At 40.6% G+C, this 24,898-nt stretch overlaps 1 protein-coding gene and 1 pseudogene across 1 annotated transcript; both read right to left on the bottom strand.

Moving 5' to 3' along the window:
• Positions 1-382: 382 nt before the first annotated feature.
• On the bottom strand, positions 383-1,330 carry LOC150053337 (olfactory receptor 52H1-like). Its single transcript, XM_090349038.1, has one exon. The coding sequence runs from the start codon at positions 1,328-1,330 to the stop codon at positions 383-385; it is 948 nt and encodes a 315-aa protein (XP_090205164.1).
• Positions 1,331-11,078: 9,748 nt separating this feature from the next.
• On the bottom strand, positions 11,079-12,025 carry LOC150053336 (olfactory receptor 52H1-like; annotated as a pseudogene).
• Positions 12,026-24,898: the final 12,873 nt, after the last annotated feature.

Here is a 24,898-nt window from a genome sequence, read left to right as displayed (position 1 = left end):
CGGAGTTTGATTACTTGGTACCATATAAACAGAAAAAAGCTGCAAGTGGTGCTGTGGCTCAAGTGGTAGAGCTCTAGCCTTGAGAAAAGTCCAGAGACAGTGCTCAGGCCCTAAGTTCAAGCCCCACAACTGGCAAAAAAAAATCCAAGAGGAGAATTTAAAAAGTATTTGGTTCCAGGAGCACAATGAATATTACTTTCTGAGCCCAGTATTTGTCTTCAAATGATTAGGATGCTGAAAATCACAAAGAAATCAAAACCACAGTTCTACCAAATGGACACCTTTTTCATCTGCCTTTTCTCTGAGGCCACTAGGCACAGACACAGGCTTGCACCACACACAGTCTAGGCACTTGTCCTCACATCCCACCCTCACACACCCATCACTGGGATCTCCTGGGAAGGAACAATAGAATGATTTTGTCCCGGATCTGCTTGGTCTTGACTCCATAGACAATAGGGTTGAGCGCAGGCGGGATGATTACATAGAGGTTAGCAAACATTATATGAAAGGTGAGAGGGACATTCCGTCCAAAGCGATGGGCAAGGATGGAGAAGAACGCTGGGATGTAAAGCATGAGGATGACACACACGTGGGAGCCACACGTGCCCAGGGCCTTCTGGCGGGCATCTGTAGAGGGGAGGCGAAAGACTGCACGGAGGATGAGGATGTAGGAGACAGCAATGAGCACTGCATCGATGATCACCATCATGATGGGAACACAGAAGCCATACCAGATGTTGATGGAGATGTCGGCACAGGCCAATCGGGCAACCCCTATGCTCTCACAGTATGTGTGAGCAATGTCATGGGTCCTGCAGAAGGGGAGACGGTGTATAAGGAAAACAGATGGGACCAAGACACAGAAACCTCGGAAATAGATTCCCACGGCAATTTTCACAATGGCTTTGGGGGTGAGAATCGTGGTGTATCTCAAAGGCGAGCAGATGGCCACATAGCGGTCAAAGGCCATAGCCAGGAGTATAGCAGAATCTAAAGCAAAGCTGTAGTGCAGAAAGAATACCTGAGTGAGACAACCAGGAAAACTGATTTTCTGGGGCCCAAACCAAAAGATGCTAAGGGTTTTGGGGACACATGTCGTAGATAGCATGAGGTCAGTCAAGGCCAGCATGGAAAGGAAAAAGAACATGGGTGCATGAAGACTGTGCTCCTTGGCAATGAGGTAGAGAAGGATGATATTGCCCACAATGGCCACAGCATAGATAAAGCAGAAAGGAATGCTGATCCACACTTGGTATTCCTCAAGCCCAGGGATGCCCAGGAGGGTGAAGGGACGGGTATGGTGACTACTCAGGTTGTACAAGGCCATGGAGATCCGATGAGTAGCTTCTAAAACCAAACGGATGGACTTGAGGAGAATCACAAGGTAATTCTTCCTTCAGCTCCTTCTTGAGAAACTGGCTTGCTTCTTTCCTCTGTTTCAGGAAAAGCACTCCTATTCTTGTTCAGAATAATGTGCAGGACTTTCTTCAGGCTCGGTACTTCTGGTATGAATCTTCAAGTTTCTCAGGAATCTTCTTCAAAATACATTCAGTGCTGCTTCTACTTTAATGATTGGGCTTTCAATGAGTTAACGCAGTCTGTTGTTGTGTGTGTGTGTGTATATATATATATATATATATGTAAAACAAAAAGTAATCTAGGAATATACAGAAACAGAAAGAAATTAAGAAAACCATATCACAATTAGGAAAATGAGAAAATTAACAAAAGAGTCCCATTACATATTAGATTCTTTGTGTTATATATAGAAGTTTTTCCATTATATGTGCTCTGATCCACTCTTCAGATACTTTCCCCCCTAATCTTGGGACTAGGGAAATCCTGGGGCTTCCCAAACTCTGGACTTGGGTCCTGTCCTTGGGCTGCTTTTGCTCAAGTCTAGTGCTCTACCACTTGAGCCACAGCACCATTTTCAGCTTTTTGTGTGATTAATTGGAGATAAGAGTGTCCTGTGACACTCTTACCATGAAATTTCTTATTGTAATGCTTTTAAAAACCCAATGATGGTGCTGGGAGTTTGGCCCAGTGGTAGAGTGCTTGCCTAGCTTGCAGCAAGACCAGGGTTCAATTCCTCAGTCCCACATATATAGAAAAAGCCGGAAGTGGTGCTGTGGCTCAAGTGGAAGAGCTCTAGTCTTGAGAAAGCCCAAGGATAGTGCTCAGACCCTGAGTTGAAGCCAGGACTGCAAAAAAAATGACATAATCAATCATATCCATATCTTATGAATAAAAACACTGGAACTGTAAAAAGTAAGTTGTCAAAGCCACACAACAAAGTAATGATAAACCTAGGTTTCAAGAATTGTGTTCATGAGCTCCTATTATGACTTCAGCTATTTATACATATGGTCTCATTCACTAGAGTGTATAGAAAACAGAATTTTTGTGACAGTAGCACAGTCAAGGACACAAAATTAAATCACATGGAAAAAACACAAGCAGCAAACACCCAGGCTTGGGTGCTATCAACACCATGAAACTAAATGTATCATCTCTTATTGTTAAAAGTAAATAATTTGAAATCTACAGTTAATAAATAGAGCTGGGGCTGGGAGTTTGGCTTGATTGTAGAGTGCTTGCCTAGCATGCATCAAGGCCCAGATTCAATTCCTTGGTAACATATACATAAAAAAGTCAGAAGTGGTGCTATGTCTCAAGTGGTAGATCTCTAGCCTTGAGAAAGCCCAAGCACAGTGCTCAGACCTTGAGTTCAAGGCCCCTGGACTAGTAAAAATAAAATAAAATAAGTAGAGCTCTCAATGACAGTTTTACAGAGAAATGCAAATTATATGTACCTCACATATACCTAAACAAATTTACTCCCAAAGCAGAAAACAATTGTATTTCTGAAAATTTTAAGTATAAAGAAACAAAGCCCAGCAAAATAAAATCATGAAGACTAAAATGTAACTTATAAATCATTAAATACATAGTACATTGTACTGTTAAGATAAATTTCATTGGTTTGCATCTGTAATCCTAGTTACTTTCGAGGCTGAAATCTGAGGATTACAGTTCAAAACCAGCCTCGGCAGAAAAATCAGTGAGACTTTTATCTCCCATAAACTACTCAGAACAAGCTGGAAGTGGCCCTGTGACTCAAGTGGTAGATCTCTAGCCTGGAGCACAAGAAGGTTCAGGGACAGCGCCCAGATTCTGTGTTCAAGCCCCAGGACCAGCAAAAATAAAAATAAAGTTAATTTGGCCAGGTGCTGGTGACTCATATCTATAATCCTAGCTACTCAGGAATCTGCGATCTAAGAGTCATCTTCAAAACCAGCCCAGGCAGAAAAGTCTGTGAAACTTTCATCTCCAATTAACCAGCAAAAAGCCTGAGGTGGAGCTGTGGTTCCACTATTAAAATGCTACCATCGAGCCAAAAAAAAAAGCTTAGAGACTGTGTCAAGGCCCTGGGTTCTTCTTGCCACAGTACTGGCACAAATATATATTTTTTAAAAGTTGCTAGGAAAACTGTCATGATAAATTCCTCCATCACTTTATTTCCAAAGTCCTAATGGTTCCACCTGGTTACTCTGAAATGTTAACTGAAGAAGCCACTAAGGTTCTTTTCCTTTCTATGGACTAAACAGATACAAGGTCAGAGTTAGTAGAAACCCAGTTGGGAAAAGAGCAAAGCCATGGCCTGCCCTTGAGATTGGATTGTCATGCAGCAAGACAGTTAGTTGTAGGTGGTACTCATGGACTGAGTTCACTGAATGTAGCTTTCCTTACTGAATACTGTCTGTTCCTTAACAACGGCTGTAGAAAAATAAGTCTAAAAAAGGGTGCTATTCTAGATTTCGATGAGATAACTCTTCTGTTCCCAAGCCTCCTTCCTATGGGACTATGAACATATTTCTCCCTTAAATTGGCACTATTATTTCCACCTCATCCCTACTTCTTAAAAAAAAAAAAAGTGAACTCCATATAACATCTCCACCCCAGCTAATGATACTTCCAGACCCATCTACTTTGAAAATTGCATTACTTCTTTCATGGAACTCATCACACTTATTTGTTTAATATTCATTTTCCATATTAGACTGGAATCTCTATGAAAACAGAGGCCATTCGCAGTTTTGTTTTTCTAAGACTTTATTGTGGGGTGCCATTGTCTCATGCTTGTAGTCCTAGCTATTCAGGAGGTTAAGATCTAAGGATTATAGTTCAAAGCCATCCCAGGCAGGTAAATCCAAGGGATTCTTATCTAAAATTAACCAGCAAGATGCTGCAAGTGGAGGCATATCTCAAGTGATGGGGCATCATCAACCTTGAGCAAGAAAGCCAAGTGAGAACAGGACCTCCTGAGTTTAAGCCCAGTACTGGCAATAAATACATAAAGTAAGTAAGTTACATCCTTAATACCTACTTATACAACAGTGCCATTTAATAACATCTATGAATTTAATATTAGTAATAATTGAAACAGAAATGACATGACAATGTCTTTCCTCTGAAATATATTTAACCTACTAAATATGTATATCCTCATGTATACATAAATCCTGCAAATGAACAGCCAATAATACACCAAGCCAGGAAGATGCTAAAAGCATGTGTATTAAAGATTAAAATATATATATATATATATATATATATATGGGGGCTGGGAGTGTGGCCTAGTGGTAGAGTGCTTGCCTTGCATGCACAAAGTCCTGGGTTTCCATTCCTGGGTACCACATACATAGAAAAAGCTGGAAGTGGTGCTGTGGCTCAAGTGGTAAAACACTAGCCTTGAGAAAGCCCAAGGACAGTGCCCAGGCCCTGAGTTCAAGCCTCAGAATTGGCAAAAAGAAAAACATAAAAATAAGGTTATAATACCCTTTAATCTACAGTGATCCAGAAATCCTCATGAGCAATGTGAGAAATTTTTAAGAGTACTTAGTTTTTTCATCTGTTTTAGCTTGGCTTGTTTTAATGTTCCTCCATAAAACTTACTAGCAACCAAAAGGGAATTAAGTGTCCCATCACTACCAAAACACATTGTGCCTATTTCCAGTTGTATTACTTAGCCCATTGATTATGCTACCTTCTGTCTTTCTCGTTTGAAAGATGTTCAGATTAAGAGATTTTCCCCTTCATGTCTTTATCTTGTTTTTTGAAACCAATTGCTATAAAACACTAATTGACTATATAGAAATATGTACATTATGACACAAGCATCTGTTTGAGATGGAACCTATTTGCCTTCCTAGACACATCCTTTCCACTCTTCTTTAATACCTTATATTATCCTATGCTCCATGTTCAGTATCATGAATGAGTGGCTAAAATAATGAAGAGTGAGTGGGTAGATAGTAGATTACATGTATGAGAAGACACATATGGTCTTACAAAATGTACACGGGGCCTGAATCTTCCATTTGTTGCTTCATCTCTCTTATATTTCTTCATAAATTCAGAGAGGCTATATGAAAAAAATTCTCAGTCAAGTGTCTAAGAAATAGTAACTATTTGCATAATATATTATTGTGCAATATAATAATTAAAAATACACCCAGATGGTTGAAATCCCCAAATGACAAGGAATGGTAAATCACACAGAAAGCTAACAGTCACAATCCATTTTGGATTGGGCTTCTCAGATTCTCCTGTCAGGGTTGTCAAACTATATTCTCCATGTTATCCTTTCCCTACTTTACCCAAAATCATTCTCTCAGACTAGAATCTAAGCCCCAAGAATTATTAAGGGAGAAACACTGATCAAGATGCATTATACTCACAAACCGGTATGTTGAATTGCAATTCCTTTATGCAGCTACTTAATGATAATAAAGCAAATCCATTTATTAATTAATTTCTTAAATAAAACAAAAATCTTGGCTCCAGGGCTTCAGGCTTCATTTCACAGGGAATCTGCACTAAGTCATTCTCATGTTCTCTTCATCTTTCCTTGATCTCTTAATGTGCATTATGAATTAGCCTCTTTCACAACTTCAGCTTCATCCTCAGCTTTCCTATCCTACCTGCTTTGCCCAAACTTAAACACTTACCAACCTCAGATCCTTGGTGGGAACTGACAAAGGAAGAGAAATGTTAGCACCTTTGAGAGGAAGTCCTCTTATTTGCCCTCCCTGAACCTTCAGAGGGATCACTAAGAGCATGCAGGCCCCTGAGGAACCGGACATGAACTCAATCAGGGAACTGTGGATTTCATGCAAGGACAATCCCAATGGTCAATTCTCTCAGGCTCTGAGGTCCCAAAGGCTGAGGTAGCCTTCAGGCTGCTGTCTTCCACAACAGAGAGAGAAGAGTCCCTGGAGTCTTTCTCACTTTAGCGAGAATAATGTACAGAGAAATCTATGTGTACACTAGCATGTGCATGTTTGAATGATTTTGTATACTTTGTGCTATATTTTTTCTGGAGTTACAATATCATATAGAAAGGGGATAAAGATATTGAATTTCTGAATCTTAAAAAACACTAGTTCAAGGGTAGGGTGGTAGCCTTGAGATGAAGAGCTCAGGGACAGTTTGCCCCACGACTGACCAAAAAAAAAAATTAGTTCATTCATGGTGACATCAAAACCTCTAGTCAAAGCTAGGTGCCAGTGGCTCATGTCTATAATCTTAGCTACATAGGAGGCTGAGATCTGAGTGAGAACTATGGTTCAAAGCTAATCAGGGCAGACAAGTCCATGAAACTCTTATCTCCAATTAACCACCAGAAAGCCAGCAGTAGTGCAGTAGATCAAAGTGGTAGAGTACTAGCCTTGAGCTGAAGAGCCTAGGCCTAGCCCCATGAACAAAAAAACGAACCAACAAACCCTCAGGTCAAGGCAGAATAATCTAATCAAAACTGGTCCTAAGTTACAATCACTTATTCAGTACAACACTTCTAAAGTCTATTTTCAGGCTAAATCTATGATTTGACATCAGTTTTCTTTTCCAAATACAACATAGATATAGTTAGTAGAAGTAGAATCAACAAGTCTGGCTAAACACCCTCAATTCTATTTCATTTTGAGGAACTGATCCACATTTCCAACACATGTCTCATTTATATTTGTGGAACCTATGAGAATTTTTTTAATGCTAACAGTTTGGTATGTATACATATATAGGGTCCCTCTATATACAGGGCTCCTACGTTCAGGTGATAAAACACCAGAAAAAGAAAGCGCTCAATCATCATAAATAGCAAGTGTAGTAGTTTTAAGAATATGTTCTCTTTCTTTGACGGTAAGCTGGACATAACTCACACACGGAATACCAGATAGGGCAGGGAATTGCAAAGCTTCTAAGATTAGACCACCGAAGGCATGAAATCTCCTACGTTCTGTTTATGTTTCCGCCCTGTGAGAAGCCTGTGCAGACATGTGTAGGGAGGACAAAGTATGTAATCATAGTGAAGCCCTGGGATGCTTGCAACACCATCCTCTCCTCACTGCAGCCTCCTTCCAGAACAACGGAGCTAAGACTGTGCGAGATCATATAACCTACTGCTACCTCAACCTGCTGTGTAAACTTTGTTATTTACATTTCGGGATAATTTTGTTCACAGTATGGACAACTACAACGATATCTACATATACATGTATACATATGCACACACAAACACACACATGTATACATGTGTGTATGCAAACTTGGAGGCATAGCTCAAGTGGTAGAGAGTCCACCCAACAAGCTCAAGACCCTGAGTTCAAACAGTAATACTGAAAGAATGCTCAGCACAGTGCAGGGCTGGTGACTTACCATGAAAACCGATCAACTCAGGAGTCTGAGATCTGTAGAACTGCTGTTTGTAAAACACTTGGTGAGACTCCATCTCCAAAACAAGAAGGAAAAACTGGGCTAACGGTATAGCTCAAGTGGAAGAGGACTAGCCAAGCAAGCAAGACAAATAACCAAGTGCAATGACCAGACTTTGAACCCTGACGCCAACAGAAACAACTCAGGCATTATGAACACTGTTCATCACAACACTTCATGATACTAAGATAGGAGCATTGGGGGTTCAAAGCCAGCCTGAGCTACAGAGTGACACCTTATCTCAAAGAAAATGTGAAAATGAAAAAAGTGGAATGGGAGGGAAGAGAAGAGAGAGAAAGAGAGAGAACGAGAGAGAGAGAGAGAGAGAGAGAGAGAGAGAGAGAGAGAGAGAATAGAAGGGAGGAGGGGAGGAAGGAAGGGAGGGAGGGAGGGAGGGAGGAAGGAAAGAAAGAAGGACTTGGTGGAGGGGTTGCTTCCCTATTCATTTGCATGCTCAGGCCACTGCTCAGTGTGGAAAAGAGGCAGAAGAGGGCTGAAGACACTGGTGCTTTCTGTTCATCTTCAGAGGAAGAAGAAATCAATGTTTCTATTGCACTGCACAAGCCACTGCTTCAAGGAGATATTTTAAAATTTGTACCTGCCTTTGCATGCAGATGGTTGTGCATGTTGATTGATGGCTGTGGATATATTTGCCTACCCAGTCTCCTTGATTTCAGTTTGGCATCATCATTTCCCAGACTTAGAAAACTTTAAACCAAGCCAGGTGTTGAGGCTCACATCTGTAATCCTAGGTACTCAGGAGGCTGCAATCTGAGGATCGCAGTTCAAAGCCAGCCTGGGCACTAAGGACCATGAGACTCATCTCCAATTAACCACTAGAAAACCAGAAGTGGCACCCTATTCAAGGGGTAGGGTGGTAGCCCTGCGCTGAAGAGCTCAGGGACGAAGCCCAGGCCTAAGGGTAGGGAGGTAGCCTTGAGCTGAAGATCTCACAGACAAAGCTCACGCCCAGAGTCCAAGCCCCAAGACTGACATACACACACACACACACACACACACACACACACACACAAACACACACAAAGAAAACTTTAAACCAAGTTAATCTATATAATGGTAATATTATTAATTATTATTATTGCTACTAATATCAATTTCATTTGATGATTATAGTTATTTATATCCTATATAATTTTTATATTTATATTTTGTTATTAATATAACAATGGTACTATTATTATATACCTATGTCCATGTACATTTCCTTGCTGTGACAAAACAAAAATTTAAATGAGGAAGAATTCTGCCTCATGTTTTCAGCGATTTTGGTAACCAATCACTTTCTCTTGCTTCTGGATCTGTATGTGGTGAGACAGCATCCCGACAAGGGCTGTGTAGAGGACAAAACTGCTCACTTCCTGACATCCAGGAGGCAGAAAGAGAGAAAAGTTTGGGGAACAAAACATATCCTTCAGCCAAGGGATAGAGGCCATACCTGTAATCCTACCTACTTAGGAAGCTAAGTTCCGAGGATCATGGTTCAAAGCCAGCCCAGGAAGAAAAATTCATAAGACATTTATCTTCAGTTAACTAGCAACAAAAGCCAGAAGTAAAGCTGTGGATTCAGTTATAGAGTGCTAGCCTTGAGCTAAATAGCTCAGGGACAACTCTCTGGCCCTGATTTCCAACCGCAGGACAGGTGGGCACGCACGCACGCATGCAAACACCCATGCACCTGCATATGTGAGCACAGGCACGCACATACACACATACACATGCATACACACACATACACACACAAAGAAAACATAACCTTCAAAGAAAGACATTCTCCAATGACCCACCACCTCCAACCATACCCCAGCTCCTAGTCATTCATTCAGCAAAATTCATCAATAAACAAATTTATTGAGGAAATCAGAGTAACTTCCCACGATCCAATCACTTCTTAAAGGTCTATCACACATAGCAACTAAGCTCTTAATGCACGAGCCATTTGTGGACATACTTTTTTTTTTTTTACTTGAGCCATACAGCACTGCCTCTCAAGAATAATTTAGAATGACAAATTAAGTGAAGGAAGTTCCATGATCATGATTAATATACTGGTAAACTTACATTATAGATGAAAAATCTAAGGGAGCGGATTACTGATGGCTCATACATTGGTAATCCTAGCTACTCAGAAAATCATTTCATAATGATTGGCCAGTAGTTTATTTGATAACTATTACTTATATGCATCATATATGTCAGGATATACAACAGATGCCAATCAGTATTGGAAGACATTCACCATATGAAAAGTTTAGAACTTTGCAGAATTGTCATAGTATCATTTCCTTTTTCTACTGTGATCTAGGTTACAACATAATTCAGATTTCCTACGGATATGTTTTTAAAAGCCATACCACTAATTTCATTGTTTTTATTAAAACTTTCACAGTCTGGAGCTTGACACTGGTGACTCACACTTGCAATCCTAGTTATTCAGGAGGCTGAGATTACAATTCAAAGTCAGTCCAGGCAGAAAAGTTTTTATTTTGAAGTCTGTGCACCAAATAACCAGCAAATAATCAGGCAGGAGGTGTAGTTCAAGTGGGAGAGTGCCAGCTGAGTAAGCAAGCCAAGCAATAAAGAGACCCTGAACTCAAATCCCCATGTAGGAATAGGGGCATGAATTAAGTGGTAAAGTACCTGCAAAACAAGTACAAAGCCCGATTTTCAAACACCAACATTGAAAACCAAAAAAAGAATTTTACAAGAGAGGCAGGAGATATGACTCAAATATAAAGGACCTGCCTAACAAACATGAAGTCCTGAGTTCTCAACTAAGTACCACAAGAAGAAAAAAAAATAGTATTTTAAAAGTATTTGGCTCCTGGGCTGGCAAAGGAGCTTAGTGCTAGAGGGCTTGCTTAGCATGCATGAAACCCTGGATTTGATTCCTCAGTACCACATGAGCAGAAATAGCTAGCACTAGTGCTGTGGCTCAAGTGGTAAAGTACTAGCTTTGAAAAAAGAAGCTCAAAGACATTGACCAGGCCCAAAGTTCAAGCACCAAGAATGACACACACACACACACACACACACACACACACACACACACAGACACACACAAATAATGGTTTCAGAAGCAAAATGAATATTACTTTCTGAGCCCAGTATTTGTCTTCAAATGATTAGGACGCTGAAAATCACAAAGAAATCAAAACCACAGTTCTACCAAATGGACACCTTTTTCATCTGCCCTTTCTCTGACGCCACTAGGCACAGACACAGGCTTGCACCACACACAGTCTAGGCACTTGTCCTCACATCCCACCCTCACACACCCATCACTGGGATCTCCTGGGAAGGAACAATAGAATGACTTTGTCCCGGATCTGCTTGGTCTTGACTCCATAGACAATAGGGTTGAGCGCAGGCGGGATGATTACATAGAGGTTAGCAAACATTATGTGAAAGGTGAGAGGGACGTTCCGTCCAAAGCGATGGGCAAGGATGGAGAAGAAGGCTGGGATGTAAAGCATGAGGATGACACACACTGGGAGCCACACGTGCCCAGGGCCTTCTGGCGAGCATCTGTAGAGGGGAGGCGAAAGACTGCACAGAGGATGAGGATGTAGGAGACAGCAATGAGCACCGCATCAATGATGACTGTCATGATGGGAACACAGAAGCCATACCAGATGTTGATGGAGATGTCGGCACAGGCCAATCGGGCAACCCCTATGTGTTCACAGTATGTGTGAGCAATGTTATGGGTCCTGCAGAAGGGGAGACGATCTACGAGGCAAACGCATGGGACAAAAACGCAAAAACTTCGTAAATAGATTCCCACAGCAATTTTGACAATGGCTTTGGGGGTGAGAATTGTGGTGTATCTCAAAGGCGAGCAGATGGCCACATAGCGGTCAAAGGCCATAGCCAGGAGTATAGCAGGATCTAGAACAAAGCTGTAGTGCAGAAAAAATAGCTGGGTGAGACAACCAGGAAAACTGATTTTCTGGGGCCCAAACCAAAAGATGCTAAGGGTTTTGGGGACACATGTCGTAGATAGCATGAGGTCAGTCAAGGCCAGCATGGAAAGGAAAAAGAACATGGGTGCATGAAGACTGTGCTCCTTGGCAATGAGGTAGAGAAGGGTGATATTGCCCACAATGGCCACAACATAGATAAAGCAGAAAGGAATGCTGATCCACACTTGGTACTCCTCAAGCCCAGGGATGCCCAGGAGGGTGAAGGGACGGGTATGGTGACTACTCAGGTTGTACAAGGCCATGGAGATCTGATGAGTAGCTTCTAAAACCAAATGGATGGACTTGAGGAGAATCACACGATAATTCTTCCTTCAGCTCCTTCTTGAGAAACTGGTTTGCTTCTTCCCTCTATTTCAAGAAAAGCACTCCTATTATTGTTCAGAATAATGTGCAGAACTTTCTTCAGGCTAAGTGCTTTTCAAATTTCTCAGGAATCTCCTTCAAAATACATTCAATGACTTGTTCAACCACTATGGAAAGCAATATGGCAGTTCCTCAAAAGACTAGACATAGAGCTCCCCTATGACCCAGCAATTCCACTCCTTGGCATTTACCCAAAAGTTCAGAAACAAGGACATGCTAAAGCCACTAGCACAACGATGTTCATTGCAGCTTTATTTACCGTAGCAAAGACATGGAACCAACCCAGATGCCCCTCAGTAGATAATTGCATCAACAGGATGTGGTACTTATACATAATGGAATTATATGCTGTCATCAGAAAGAATGACATCACCCCATTTTTAACGAAATGGAAAGACTTGGGAAAAGTCATATTAAGTGAAGTGAGCCAGACCCAAAGAAACATAGGCTCAGTGGTTTCCCTCATTTTTAATAATTAGTACACATGTAGGACTCTCCTAGCAGAGGATTATAATAGTGTAAAACTTAGGTACTTAAGGTCATATAGCATGAGACTAAATTTAAGGACCTCCAGGATATGGAAACAAGAGCTTTATCTTGGGTGATTGTTGTTCTTAATGTACTGTGTTATTTCTCTTCTCCTTTGCTGCCCTTTGGGTAATCTCATATTGTTACTGTATCTGACTTTGTTATCTGATATATTGTATATATGTTTATTTGTTTATTTGAAATAGGAAAACAAGATGATTGGGATGGGGTGGGGGAGGAAAATGTGGACAAAAACATGAGAAAGGCTATCAATATGTGAGAAATAATGCACCTGGCATTATAATACTATCTGGCAAATGTAACTGTAACCCCTCTATACATTGCCCTGACAATATAAAATTAAATTAAATTAAAAAAGAGAAACATCTCTTTATTCCAAAACCCAAAAGTAAATAAATAAATTACATTCAATGCTGTTTCTATTTTAATGATTGCACTTTCAATGAGTTAATATAATTGTTGCCCTACATGTGTGCATAAAACGAAAAGTCATGTAGGAATATATAGGATTAGAAAGAAATTACAGAGAACTATGCCACAATTTACGAAAATGAGAAAATTAACAAAAGATTTCCACTACATATCTGGTTCTTTGTGTTATCATTTGTAGAAAACTTTCCAATATATCATTTTCATCCCCTTTCAGGTTTTTAATGTAAACATTTTTCTATCATTTTGGGGAGCAGTGTTGAGGGTCCTCTCAAAACTTGAACAAATAGCAATTCCACTCCTAATCATTTCTCCAAAAGTTTACAAGCTAAGGATACAGTAAAGACACCATCAGAACCATGTTCTGTAGCATAATTCTCCAGATACAAGATATGGAATCAGCCTAGATACCTCTCAGTGGATGAATGGATCCAGAAAATGTGCCATATATACACAATGTATTTTACTCATCTATTAGGAAGAATGATACTATATCATTTGGAAAGAAATGGAAAGACCTGGCAGGGGGATTATGCTAAGTAAGTCAGGTCTAGAAAGTCAAAGGATGCATTTTTCCCTTATATATGGAAGCTAGATAAACTTGTAAATAAATATGTTGATAGATAAGCAAGTGTATATAAATGTATTAACTGAAATATGATAGATTCAAGGGAGATCTCAATAGTATAATTCCTTAGAAAAGTAAAACCAAAGTTCAGGAAGTAAAACACCATGAAACACGTCCTGGAAAGAGGTAGGATGGGGTCAAAGGGAAAGGGGTAGATTAATTGAGAAGAATGAGGGAAGATGTGCATCAGGAAAGATGGGTAAGAATATTGAAAGAGGTTCCATGGATCAAGACATGTTTTATTCTCATACTTTATTGAATGGCAACTCTTTTGTTTAACTACTTAAAGAATAATTTTTTAACAAAACAAAAGAATCTTTGGAGCAAAAGTGTTTCCTAAATCAGGAAAAAAAAGAAAAACCCTAGAAATATGAGAAGTAACCTGTATGGTTAAGGAGGACTTTGTCTTTAGTCACTGGAAGAGCCAAAATCCTTAGACAAGGTTTTCTCATGAGATGATCTGCTATCAGATAGAGCTCTTCAATATACTGCATAACACCAACAATTCACAAGATGTAAGGAAGTATAGAGAAAAATGGAAATAAGAATTGCCAGAACCCAGATATTCATAGTTCATACTTGTATTCCTAGCTACTCAGGAAACTAACATCTGAAGATCACTGTTTGAAGTCACCCCAGGCAAAAAAGTACCTGAGACTCTTATCTCCAATTAACCACCAGAAAACTGGAAGTGGAGCTGTGGCTCAAAGTAATTGAGTACCAATCTTGAACAAACAAGGTTACGGATAGCGCCCAGGCCCTGAGCTCAGGCCTCAGAACCATCCAGGGAAAATCAATAAATAAATAAAGCCAGTACTAAAGTTTGTCCAAAATGCTAGCCATACACAAATTTCAGTGACTTTCCTAGCATCCCTGGAACTTGGAAACCAGAATGTTCTCCAGAATGTGATGCTTGATATCACATTATGGAAAATAAAATGGAAAAGATGTGAAACTGTCTCCAACACAAGTAAAGAATAAATAAGGAGATATCCCAAAAGAATTAGTGATATCTGATATTATACAAAGGAGACTTCTGCTGGAAGATAAATTAAACTTATATAGTCTATATCATGGGATAAAATAAAAGCAAAGAAGCAAACAAGGGTTGATTGTTTCATTTTTTTAGTTTTGTGGAAAAATGCTTTATACCACTAACCAACAGCAAAATGTAAATCAAAATTACAGTAAGAATATTTTTTCTGGAGACTTTTCAGCATTCAAAACAAATAAAAAGATCTTACCATGAAATTGCTTTTGTAATACTATAAAAACACAAACATCACCAATAATATCCATATTTTAAGAGTCAGAAACTGAAACCAAGAAAAGTAACTTGTCAAAGCCACACAAACAGGAAATAGAAAGCCTAGGACTCAAGTAATGTGCTCATAAGCTCCGATTAGAACTTCAACTGTCTCTATATATAATCCCAGCCACTAGAATGTATAGAAAACAGAATTTATGCATCACTAACATAGCAAAGAACTCAAAATTAAGCCATATGAAAACACACACACACACACACACACACACACACACACACACCACACACACAAGCAGCAAGCACCCAATCAATTAGCTGCATAAAACTAACTGTATCACCTCTGGTTGTCAAAAGTAAATTATTTGAATACCATTATTAATAAGTAGAGTTATCAATGATATTTTGCAAAGTATATGTACCTCACATAGACCTAAACAAAATTACTACCAAAGCATAACACAACTGTATTTTTGACAATTTGAAGGATAAAGAAACAAAGCCCGGCAAAATAGAATCATAAAGAGTAAAATGTAATTTATAAATCATTAAATAAACAAAAGGTACATTTTACTAGTAAGATAAACTTCATTGGTTCACATCTGTAACTCTAGTTACTCAACAGGCTGAGTTCTAAGAATCGTAGTTCAAAGTCTGCCTGGAAAGAAAAGTCTGTGAGACTCTGATCTCCAAGGAACCAGCAAAAAAGTCACAAGTGGAAGTATGGGTCATGGCAGAGAACCAGTTTTGAGGGGAAAAATCTAAACAAGAATAAGAGGAGTTAAGTTCAAGCCTCAATATCAACACAAAAAAAGAAAAGGTAGCCTGTTTTACTTTCTATGTGGACATTCTTTTTCCCTGATGTCTTTTGCCACTGGCTTTTCTTTGATTTCACTGACCTCTCATCTCATCCTTTGCTCCTTCTTTCTATTCTGTATCTCCACATCTTAATATTTCTCAAGGCATTGTCTGAACCTCCCCTTTTGTCTTTCTACATTTTCTCTGATCTACATCATGAACTTAAAGTTCCAGTTAGTAACTAAACATTGAGTAGGCCTACTTGTTTACCTCTCATTGATGTCTTAAAAGGCACATATCCAACTTCACCCTTGATACTTCCTTTTGGATATCACCCTGGCACCCCAAAATTATGTTTTGAAAGGAATGCTTATATTTCCTCAAATCCTACTTGCCCCTACTCTGTTCAGTATTTCTAAGCATATTAGCATCATCCACTAAATGTCCATCTATACCTACCTCTACTTTAGAAAGTCCATATGGAATAACTTTTATACTGATCCAATCCTTTTTAAGTATGTATTTTACTGTTATTATAAAAGTAATGTACAGAGGGGTTAAAGTTATCTAAGTCAGGTAATGAGTACATTTCTTTTTCTTGGTGAGTTCAATTCTATATCATTTCATATGATCACATTCCCATACCTATTGAGCCTGTTTGATCCTCTCCTAAGAATATCCTCTTTTGGTCTCTGTGTGTGTGTATGGCTACAGCACCCTTACCATGCTCAAGCTCATCTAATCCTTTTCTATTTTCAGTACTAGGGTTTGCACCTAAGCCCTCAGACTTGCTATGCAAGTGCCCTACTGCTGAACTACATATACTTCTAGTCTTTTTTGCAGTGGTTATTTTGTGATAAGGCACTTTTATGAGGACTAGGCCTTTGATTCATTTATGTTAGCCTTCCCTTCATTTTTTTTTTGCCAGCCCTGGGCCTTTAACTCAGGGCCAAGCACTGTCCTTGGGCTTTCTCAAGGCTAGAGCTCTATCACTTGAGCCACAGCAGCATTTCTGGCTTTCCCCCCCCCTACGTATGTGGTACAGAGGAATCGAACCTGGGTCTTCATGAATGCAAGGCAAGCACTCTACCACTAGGACAAACTCCCCGCCCCACTTCCCTTCATTTTTGAGATGACACATTGACTTAAAGCACTATGCCTTGTCTCTTCCATTGTGATATAATCTTGTGGACTTTTCTGCCTAAGCTGCCCAGAACTGTGACCCTCTTAATCACAGCCTTCCATGAAGCTAGGATGACAGGCGTGAATCACAGGTATCTGGATATTTAATCCTTTTTTGAGTCAAAATCCTAAAGTCCTTTAATAGAATTGACAAAGTTTCAACAATCACTTTTTGTGTATCTCACTGTTACAAGGTTCAAACAAGACACATTTCCTACTTCCCATGCACTTAATGGGAGTTAAAGACTTAAAACAATCTGCTTCAGGCTATTTGACCCCTTCCAAAAATGAACTCCATAGAACATAGGCATTTCAGCTACTGATATTCCCCTATATTGAAAATTATATTATCTCTTTCATGAAACTCATCATACTTACTTGTTTAATATTTATTTTTCCAGTTATTAAAAACACATGCAAATATACCCAGATGGTTAGAAACCCCCCAAATGATAAGGAGTGGCAAATCACACAGAAAGCTAACAGTCACAATCCATTCTGGATCGGACCTCCCAGATCCTCCTGTCAAGGTTGTCAAATTATATTCTTCATATTATCCTTTTGCCACTTATCCAAAGTCAATCTCTCAGATTTTAAACACTAAATGCCAAGAATTATGAAAGGAGTGGCACTGATCACTGAATTACAACTCCTTGATACAACTACTCAAAGATAATAAAGTAAATACATTTATGAATTGATTTCTTAAATAAAACAAAATCTTGGCTCCAGAGCTTCAGGCTTCATTTCACAGGGAAACTGCACTAAGTCATTCTCATGTTCTCTTCATCTTTCCTTGATCTCTTAATGTGCATTATGAATTAGCCTCCTTCACAATTTCAGCTTCATCCTCAGCTTTCCTATCCTACCTGCTTTGCCCAAACTTAAACACTTACCAACCTCAGACCCCTGGTGGGAACTGACATAGGAAGAGAAATGTTAGCACCTTTGAGAGGAAGTCCTCTTATTTGCCCTCCCTGAATCTTCAGAGGGATCACTCAGAACATGCAGGCCCCTGAGGAACCGGACATGAACTCAATCAGGGAACTGTGGATTTCATGCAAGGACAATCCCAATGGTCAATTCTCTCAGGCTCTGAGGTCCCAAAGGCTGAGGTAGACTACACTATGCTGCAGGCTGCTGTCTTCCACAACAGAGAGAAAAGAGTCCCTGGAGTATTTAGAATGGCAAATGATCTCTCCACTGATCTGTGAATAATCTACAGGGAAATCTGTGTGTTTGCTTGCGTGTGCATTTTTGAAAGAATTTGTAGTTCTCTGTGCCTTATACATGATGTCATAATTTTTTCTGGAGTTACAATGTCATATAAAAAGGAAAAAATATATTATTGAATTTCTGAACCTTTAAAAACACTTATTCATTCGTGCTGACATCAAACACTCAGGTCGCAGAATAATTTCACCAAAATTGCTCCTAAGTTAAAACAGTAGAACAGTTTCAAAATCTATTTTCAGACTAAATCTATGCTTCAACACCAGTTCTGTTATCAGAAAAAATCATGGCACATCACAAGCTAACAGTGAAAAGTAGAATCATTGAAGTTTGGCTAAATACCCTCAGTTCCATTTCATTTGAGGGAATTGGTCCACATTTCTTATACATGTCTCATTAATTTATATATGTGGAACCTATGGGCATTTTTAATGCTAATAGTTTGGTATGTAGGCATATATAAAGATCCTCTACATACAGGTTTCCTGTAGTCGGATGATAAAACACACCAGAAAAAGAAAGCACTCAGTCATGATGAATAGCAAGTATAGTAGTTTTAAGAATATATTCTCAAGCTGGGCACGGTGGCTCCTGCCTGTAATCCTAGCTACTCAGGAGGTTGAGATCTGAGGATCAAGGTTCAAAGCCAACCCAGGCACAAAAGGACCTGAGACTCTTATCTCCAATTAACTTCTAGGAAACAGGAAGTGGGGCTTGGCTCAAGGGTAGGGTGGTAGCCTTGAGCTGAAGAGCTCAAGGATAATGCACAGGCCCAGAGGTAGGGCAGTAGCCACAGCCTTGAGCTGACAAGCTCAGAAACACAGTGCCCAGGCAAAGTTCAAGCCCTGTGACACACATACACACACACACACACACACACACACACACAAAAGAATATGTTCACAAAACTTCAAGTTTTAAGAATTGGAGCCTAATTCTCTCCCTTTGAGGGTAAACTGAACATAACTCACACACAGTATTCCAGGCAGGGCATGGCACTGCAAAGCTTCTAAGATTGGACCATCGAAGGCATGAAATCTCCGTTCTGTTTATGTTTCCGCCCTGTGAGAAGCCTGTGCAGACATGTGTAGGGAGGACAAAGTGTCTAGTCACAGTGAAGCCCTGGGATGCTTGCAACACCATCCTCTCCTCATTGCAGCCTCCTGCCAGAACAACGGAGCTAAGACTGTGCGAGATCATATAACCTACTGCTACCTCAACCTGCTGTGTAAACTGTTGTTTACATTTGGGGGTAATTTTGTTCACAGTATAGACAACTAAAGTGATGTATATACATATCTATACACATATACAGGTGTGTGTGTGTGTGTGTGTGTGTGTGTGTGTGTGTGTGTGTGTGCAGGCCTAGGGTCATGGCTCAAGTGGTAGAGAGTCCACCCAACAAGCTCAAGACCCTGAGTTCAAACAGTAATACTGAAAGAATGCTCAGCACAGTGCAGGGCTGGTGACTTACCATGAAAACCAATCAACTCAGGAGTCTGAGATCTGTAGAACTGCTGTTTGTAAAACACTTGGTGAGACTCCATCTCCAAAACAAGAAGGAAAAACTGGGCTAACGGGATAGCTCAAGTGGAAGAGGACTAGCCAAGCAAGCAAGACAAATAACCAAGTGCAATGACCGGACTTTGAACTCTGACACCAACAGAAACAACTCAGGCATGATGTTGCACGTTGTTCATCACAACATTTTATGATACTAAGATAGGAGCACTGGGGGTTCAAAGCCAGCCTGAGCTACAGAGTGACACCTTATCTCAAAGAAAATGTGAAAATGAAAAAAGTGGAATAGGAGGGAAGAGAAGAGAGAGTGAGAGAGAGCGAGCGAGCGAGAGAGAGAGAATGGAAGAGAAGGGAGGAGAGGAGGAAGGGAGGAAGGAAAGAAGGAAGGAAGGAAAGAAGGAAGGGTAGTTTTAAAAATGAGTGCCATCGCCCTCCATCTTTTCCCTTGTCTTTCCCCACTAGGGAGTGCTTAGCTGCTTAGCACATGTTCTCACGGTATTTTTCCATTGGAAAAATTGCTTTGGCTTAAGAATGATAGCACACACTACCTGGCACTCTGTTGACCTTAAGCTGTTAATCTTCTAGAGTAGAATATACCTTTCTAGGTATGCTCCATCATGCCTGGTCCCTTATTATGTGCTTTTAAAAGTGAAAATGATAAATTGTATCATGTTCCAAAGACTTTGCACCTATATTCAGGATAGAATTGATACAGTGACTATCTAAGACCCATTGTAGCTCAGTGTAAATTTCAGTACACAGTTTTTTACTTTTACTTTCAACTCACAATTCTTGGTGCCTGCTTCTCCTATTCTATGCCTGTCCCTCTCACAATCCCTCTTACTTTCCCATGTTCCTTTCCTCTCCAGTCCCTGCAGCCATGCAAATCCATACACATTTAAAAGCTAACTAGATTACAATAAAATAATATGTTCACACCTACACCAAACAATATTACCAAGCTTCCAATATTAACCAAAAGGCCACAAAAAAAATCAGAGTTCAAAAGTCTGTAGGCATGGCTCAGATGGTAAAGTACCAACCTGTGAGCAAAAAGTCCCAGACCCTTCAGATTCTAGAAGGAATGCCTGTGTGGAGATCCATGGGGATTTGAGGATTTGAGCAGCTCAATTCAAAGCCAGCCTGGGGAGAAAAGTCCATCTGACTCAGTTTCAAAAACAATCAGCAAAAGAGGGAAGGATTTGAAGAGATGTACTTTGGAAAGTTTAGACTTTAGTCTAAGAAAAATGATTATTGAGTGATTTTAATCATGAATTAATACAGGTTGGAGTCCATGGCATTGCTGTAGTTTCTGAAGAAATTAAAACGGGACAAAAAGAAGCTGGGAATTAGTAATTCATGCCTGTAATCCTAGCTACTAGAATGGCAGAGTCTAAGAATCTTAGTTTGGAGGCAGCCCAGGCAGACAAAGCTAGGAAACTCTTATCTCCAATTAACCAGCAAGCAGCCAGAAGTGAAGACATGGTTTAAAGAGTGGTGCTCCAGGTCTGAACACAAAAACTAGCCTAAATCCAAGCTCCTGTACCAACACACACATACACACACACACACACACACACACACACACACACACACACACACACACACACACACACACACACACTGTGTCCTGGAATTAAATAATAATGAAAAATTCACAACTTAGTTTATATCCTAAAGACCACTGAATTTACATTTTAAAACAAAGGTTTTAATAAGAAAATTGCACCTCAACTTTAAATAAATAGCTAAATATAGAAATAAATAGATAAATAGATAAATCTGAAGTCTGGCCTAGAAGTAGGAGTCATTCTAAATACGGAAGATGCTAAAATGGATCGATACTATTTCCTGTTTCCTGAAGACACACTCTATTTCTAGTGTTCAAATTTTCCTTCTTATGCCCTTAAGTGAATTCTGCAAAGCATTATAATTTAATCTGTAAAGCACATTCACATTATTCATCTCAATTGGCTCAATAACCTTGTGTCCTCCTCTCTCTCTCTCCTTTCTCTCCTGCCCTTCCCCAATCACAAGAAGACACACTAATAATAAAGCCTCCACTAATTATACCAGGTAGGATTATTTATTTGGCTCTGGAGTTCCACAGTACTCTATATTGGTTGTTGTATTTTAAATGAAGATATGAACTGTCTATACAATTCTTTTGTGAACTGGAAGCTATCATAAATTTTTAACTATTAATTTCTACAGCAGAATAATTTGTAGCTAAATAGAATATACAAACAACTAGCAATTCTAGACACTAAAAATACTTTGTTTTATAGGAATATTTTACTAACTATAATTAAGAGAAAGGTTTTATAGTTAATGAAAAAATGCTTTAGATTTATAAGACACCTTAAAATATTCAAAGGAACTTCACTTAAATAAAATAAAGCAAAAAACAAAAATAATTAAGTTATTAAATGGTTAATAATGTGCTTAATAATGTACATTTTTCTGGTAACTATAAAATGTATACTATAAACTAGTTGGTAATTATTGAATATATTCTTGAGATTTTTTGTTCCCATTTCCTGAGGAGCAGGAAATGATTCTATTTTTCTCAGTACCATTGAGATGAATTGCACTTCTGAAATTCCCCTACCTGAACATTGTCACCAAATGATGTACAGAAAAAAATTATTTCACAAGCCCACCCCTTCTGTCATTATGCTGTAACATCTACTTTATCCTTCATTTTTCATATCAAAGCAAGAGCTGGACACATTGACTTCAGAGACTTTGTTATCTCCAGGTCATTTCAACACACTACTGCACACTGCTGTGCACAGTTTGGTGGTTTCTGGAGAATCTTAGGGCATAAACATGCTCTAGGGCATGGTCACCATGGCAACCCAAGAGGAGGAGGGGACACAGGCACACCTAAAACCTAGGTGATGGGAGATAAAGTACATTTTGAGAGCTTCTTAGCCAGAGGTCATGAGGTACTTACTAGAATGATACTTATTTGCTTCTTTTGGGATTCCAGGGACCTTCAGTTTGCCTTGTTTACTGTTCAGGGCAATATCTTGATACCTGGTTCAGTTCTTTTTAGTTGTTCAATCTGATTCTGGACTTTTATCTGAGCTTGCAGAATCTCCTTCCTCTGTGCCCCTCCCCCAAAGGTCTGCTCAGACCAGGTGACACCAAGAATCTCCTAGGATGGAATGTTGAATGTTCTTTTACTTTTCAAAATGTTTGTGACATCCAATCCTTTAAATCTGAATAAAGGTTTCAACACAGAGATAAATGGTAGCTCAATTATACAGGTTGAAAATACAGTTTTACACGTATATAATGTGTGTGTGTATATATATATGTAGATAGATAGATAGATAGATAGATAGATAGATAGATAGATGGATAGATAGATATATAACTATGTGATGTTTGATTGGTAACATTTTATTTCTTTGTACGTTTTTGACCCACTGTTTTTGAAACAGCCGTGCCTATTTAGGCAAGATGGGCCTGGAATTCATCATTCTCCTGCTTGGTTTCCCAAGTGCTGGGATTATAGACCATGGAATCATGGGTAGGCCACCACTCCAAGCCTGAAAATTGATACTTCTGATAAAAATTTTAATGATCTCCTGGCAAAAGAGAGCCTGTCTTACTCATTCTTCTAATTCCAGGTATTATATGTATTTACTACCTTGATATGTTAATAGGGAGTAAAACCGAGTCTATGTTCTTTGTATCTGTGTTACAGCACATTATTAAACTCCGATAGGATATCAGAAAGCTCAAGTAAAAGGATGATTTGTGTCATCTCAAAAGCCTCAGGGAAGAAGAGTCACTTTGCTTGGGTGGCCTGCGTCTCCCTGGCTGCAGGACAGATAAAGTGGCCGCCCAGTTGTAGTTCACCTGGTCTTAGGCCTAGCTGGACAAGTCAGTGCAGTCCTCAGAAACAACTCCTCCCCCCTCCTTCCTTCCCCACCTCCCCTCACCTCCCCTTCCCCTGGCCCCGCCCCTTCCCTCCGAATCCTTCAGTTTTGCTGGGAGGAGAGGTGGCCTGTGCCAGGCTGCGAATCATCTCCTGCCCTGGTCTAGGCCACCGGTTCCAGGTGAGTGACATCCATCCGTTTTCCGGGCAGCTGCCAGTGTCCCACTAGTAGGGAGAGGCTGATCCGCCCCGCTGGGCTGTGCTGGGGCGCGCGGGGGAAGAGGGTGGGAGACCGGTGCAGTTTGGAGTTACCCTGGAGTTTGGGAAAGGGCTCCTGGAGGAGACGCCTCTGCGGCGAGGAGCTCGCTGCGTGTGAAGGGGCGGGGGATGGGGACAGTGAGAAGCTCGGTCCTGCCCGCTCCGGGGTGCTTAGAAGTTTCCAGCCCCCTTGGGGGGAGCTGCGTCCCAGGGATCCTGAGGTCAGCATCCCCTCCCCCAGCCCCCGGGCGCGGCGGCCGCAGGAAGTGTGCGCGTGCGGCGGCCTCCACCCCAGGAGCCGGCGGGAGGGGAGCCACGCCCTCCACCTGGGCCCGGGCGCGCGCTGGGGGCGCGGGGCTTGGGGAAAAGAGGGCCGGGCGGAGCGTGCTTGCGTCCTGGATCCCAGAGCGGCGTGAGCCCCTCTGCCCTTCCACTTCACTTCCTTTGCGCCCCTGAACTTGGACGCCCGGTTACGATGCCTGGCTGCATCTGCAGTGGGGGGGATGTCTGCTGCGCTGTGACCTCCGCGGGCGTCGCTCTCGGGAGAGGTGACGCCGTGACAGTGACGGCCAGGAAGGGGAGAACTGGGGCTTGAACCCCGGGCCTGGTAGGCCGACGTCCTACCCATCTGCGTGACCTTGCCTTTGCCTCCAGAATGTTAGGATTCCTGGGGTGCCCCCTCGCTGGCTCCCAGTATAGGGGCTTTTATTCAAGCCTTTGACCAAGGGATAGTGACCTAATGGGTGCTTAAGATAAGCCTGGCCTGCTGGGCACAGTCAATGATTCCCAGCTACTCCGGAAGCAGAGGCGGAGTCTTGTGGTTGCAGAGTTCTAGGCTAGCCAGGGCAAAGTACTGGAACAAGAAAACAGAGCGATGCCTAACAGAAGCCTCAGAACGCTGTAGGCCTGGAGTTCAGTCCCTGGTCTTAGTCGCTTGAATCTAAAGTAACATTTTTGATGGGAGGAAAAACAATGGAGATGTCTACTAAAAGAAAATG

This window comes from Megascapheus bottae, chromosome 16 (assembly GCF_031878675.1).
Source record: "Megascapheus bottae isolate mThoBot1 chromosome 16, mThoBot2.hap1, whole genome shotgun sequence".
NCBI lineage: Eukaryota > Metazoa > Chordata > Mammalia > Rodentia > Geomyidae > Megascapheus > Megascapheus bottae.
The sequence above is the reverse complement of the archived record's forward strand: the minus strand, read 5'-3'. Positions and strand labels throughout refer to the sequence as shown.

What these genes read in the sequence shown, in the direction of transcription:
- LOC150053337 (XM_090349038.1), bottom strand. Translation starts at nt 1,330, where the DNA reads ATGGCCTTGTACAACCTGAGTAGTCACCATACCCGTCCCTTCACCCTC.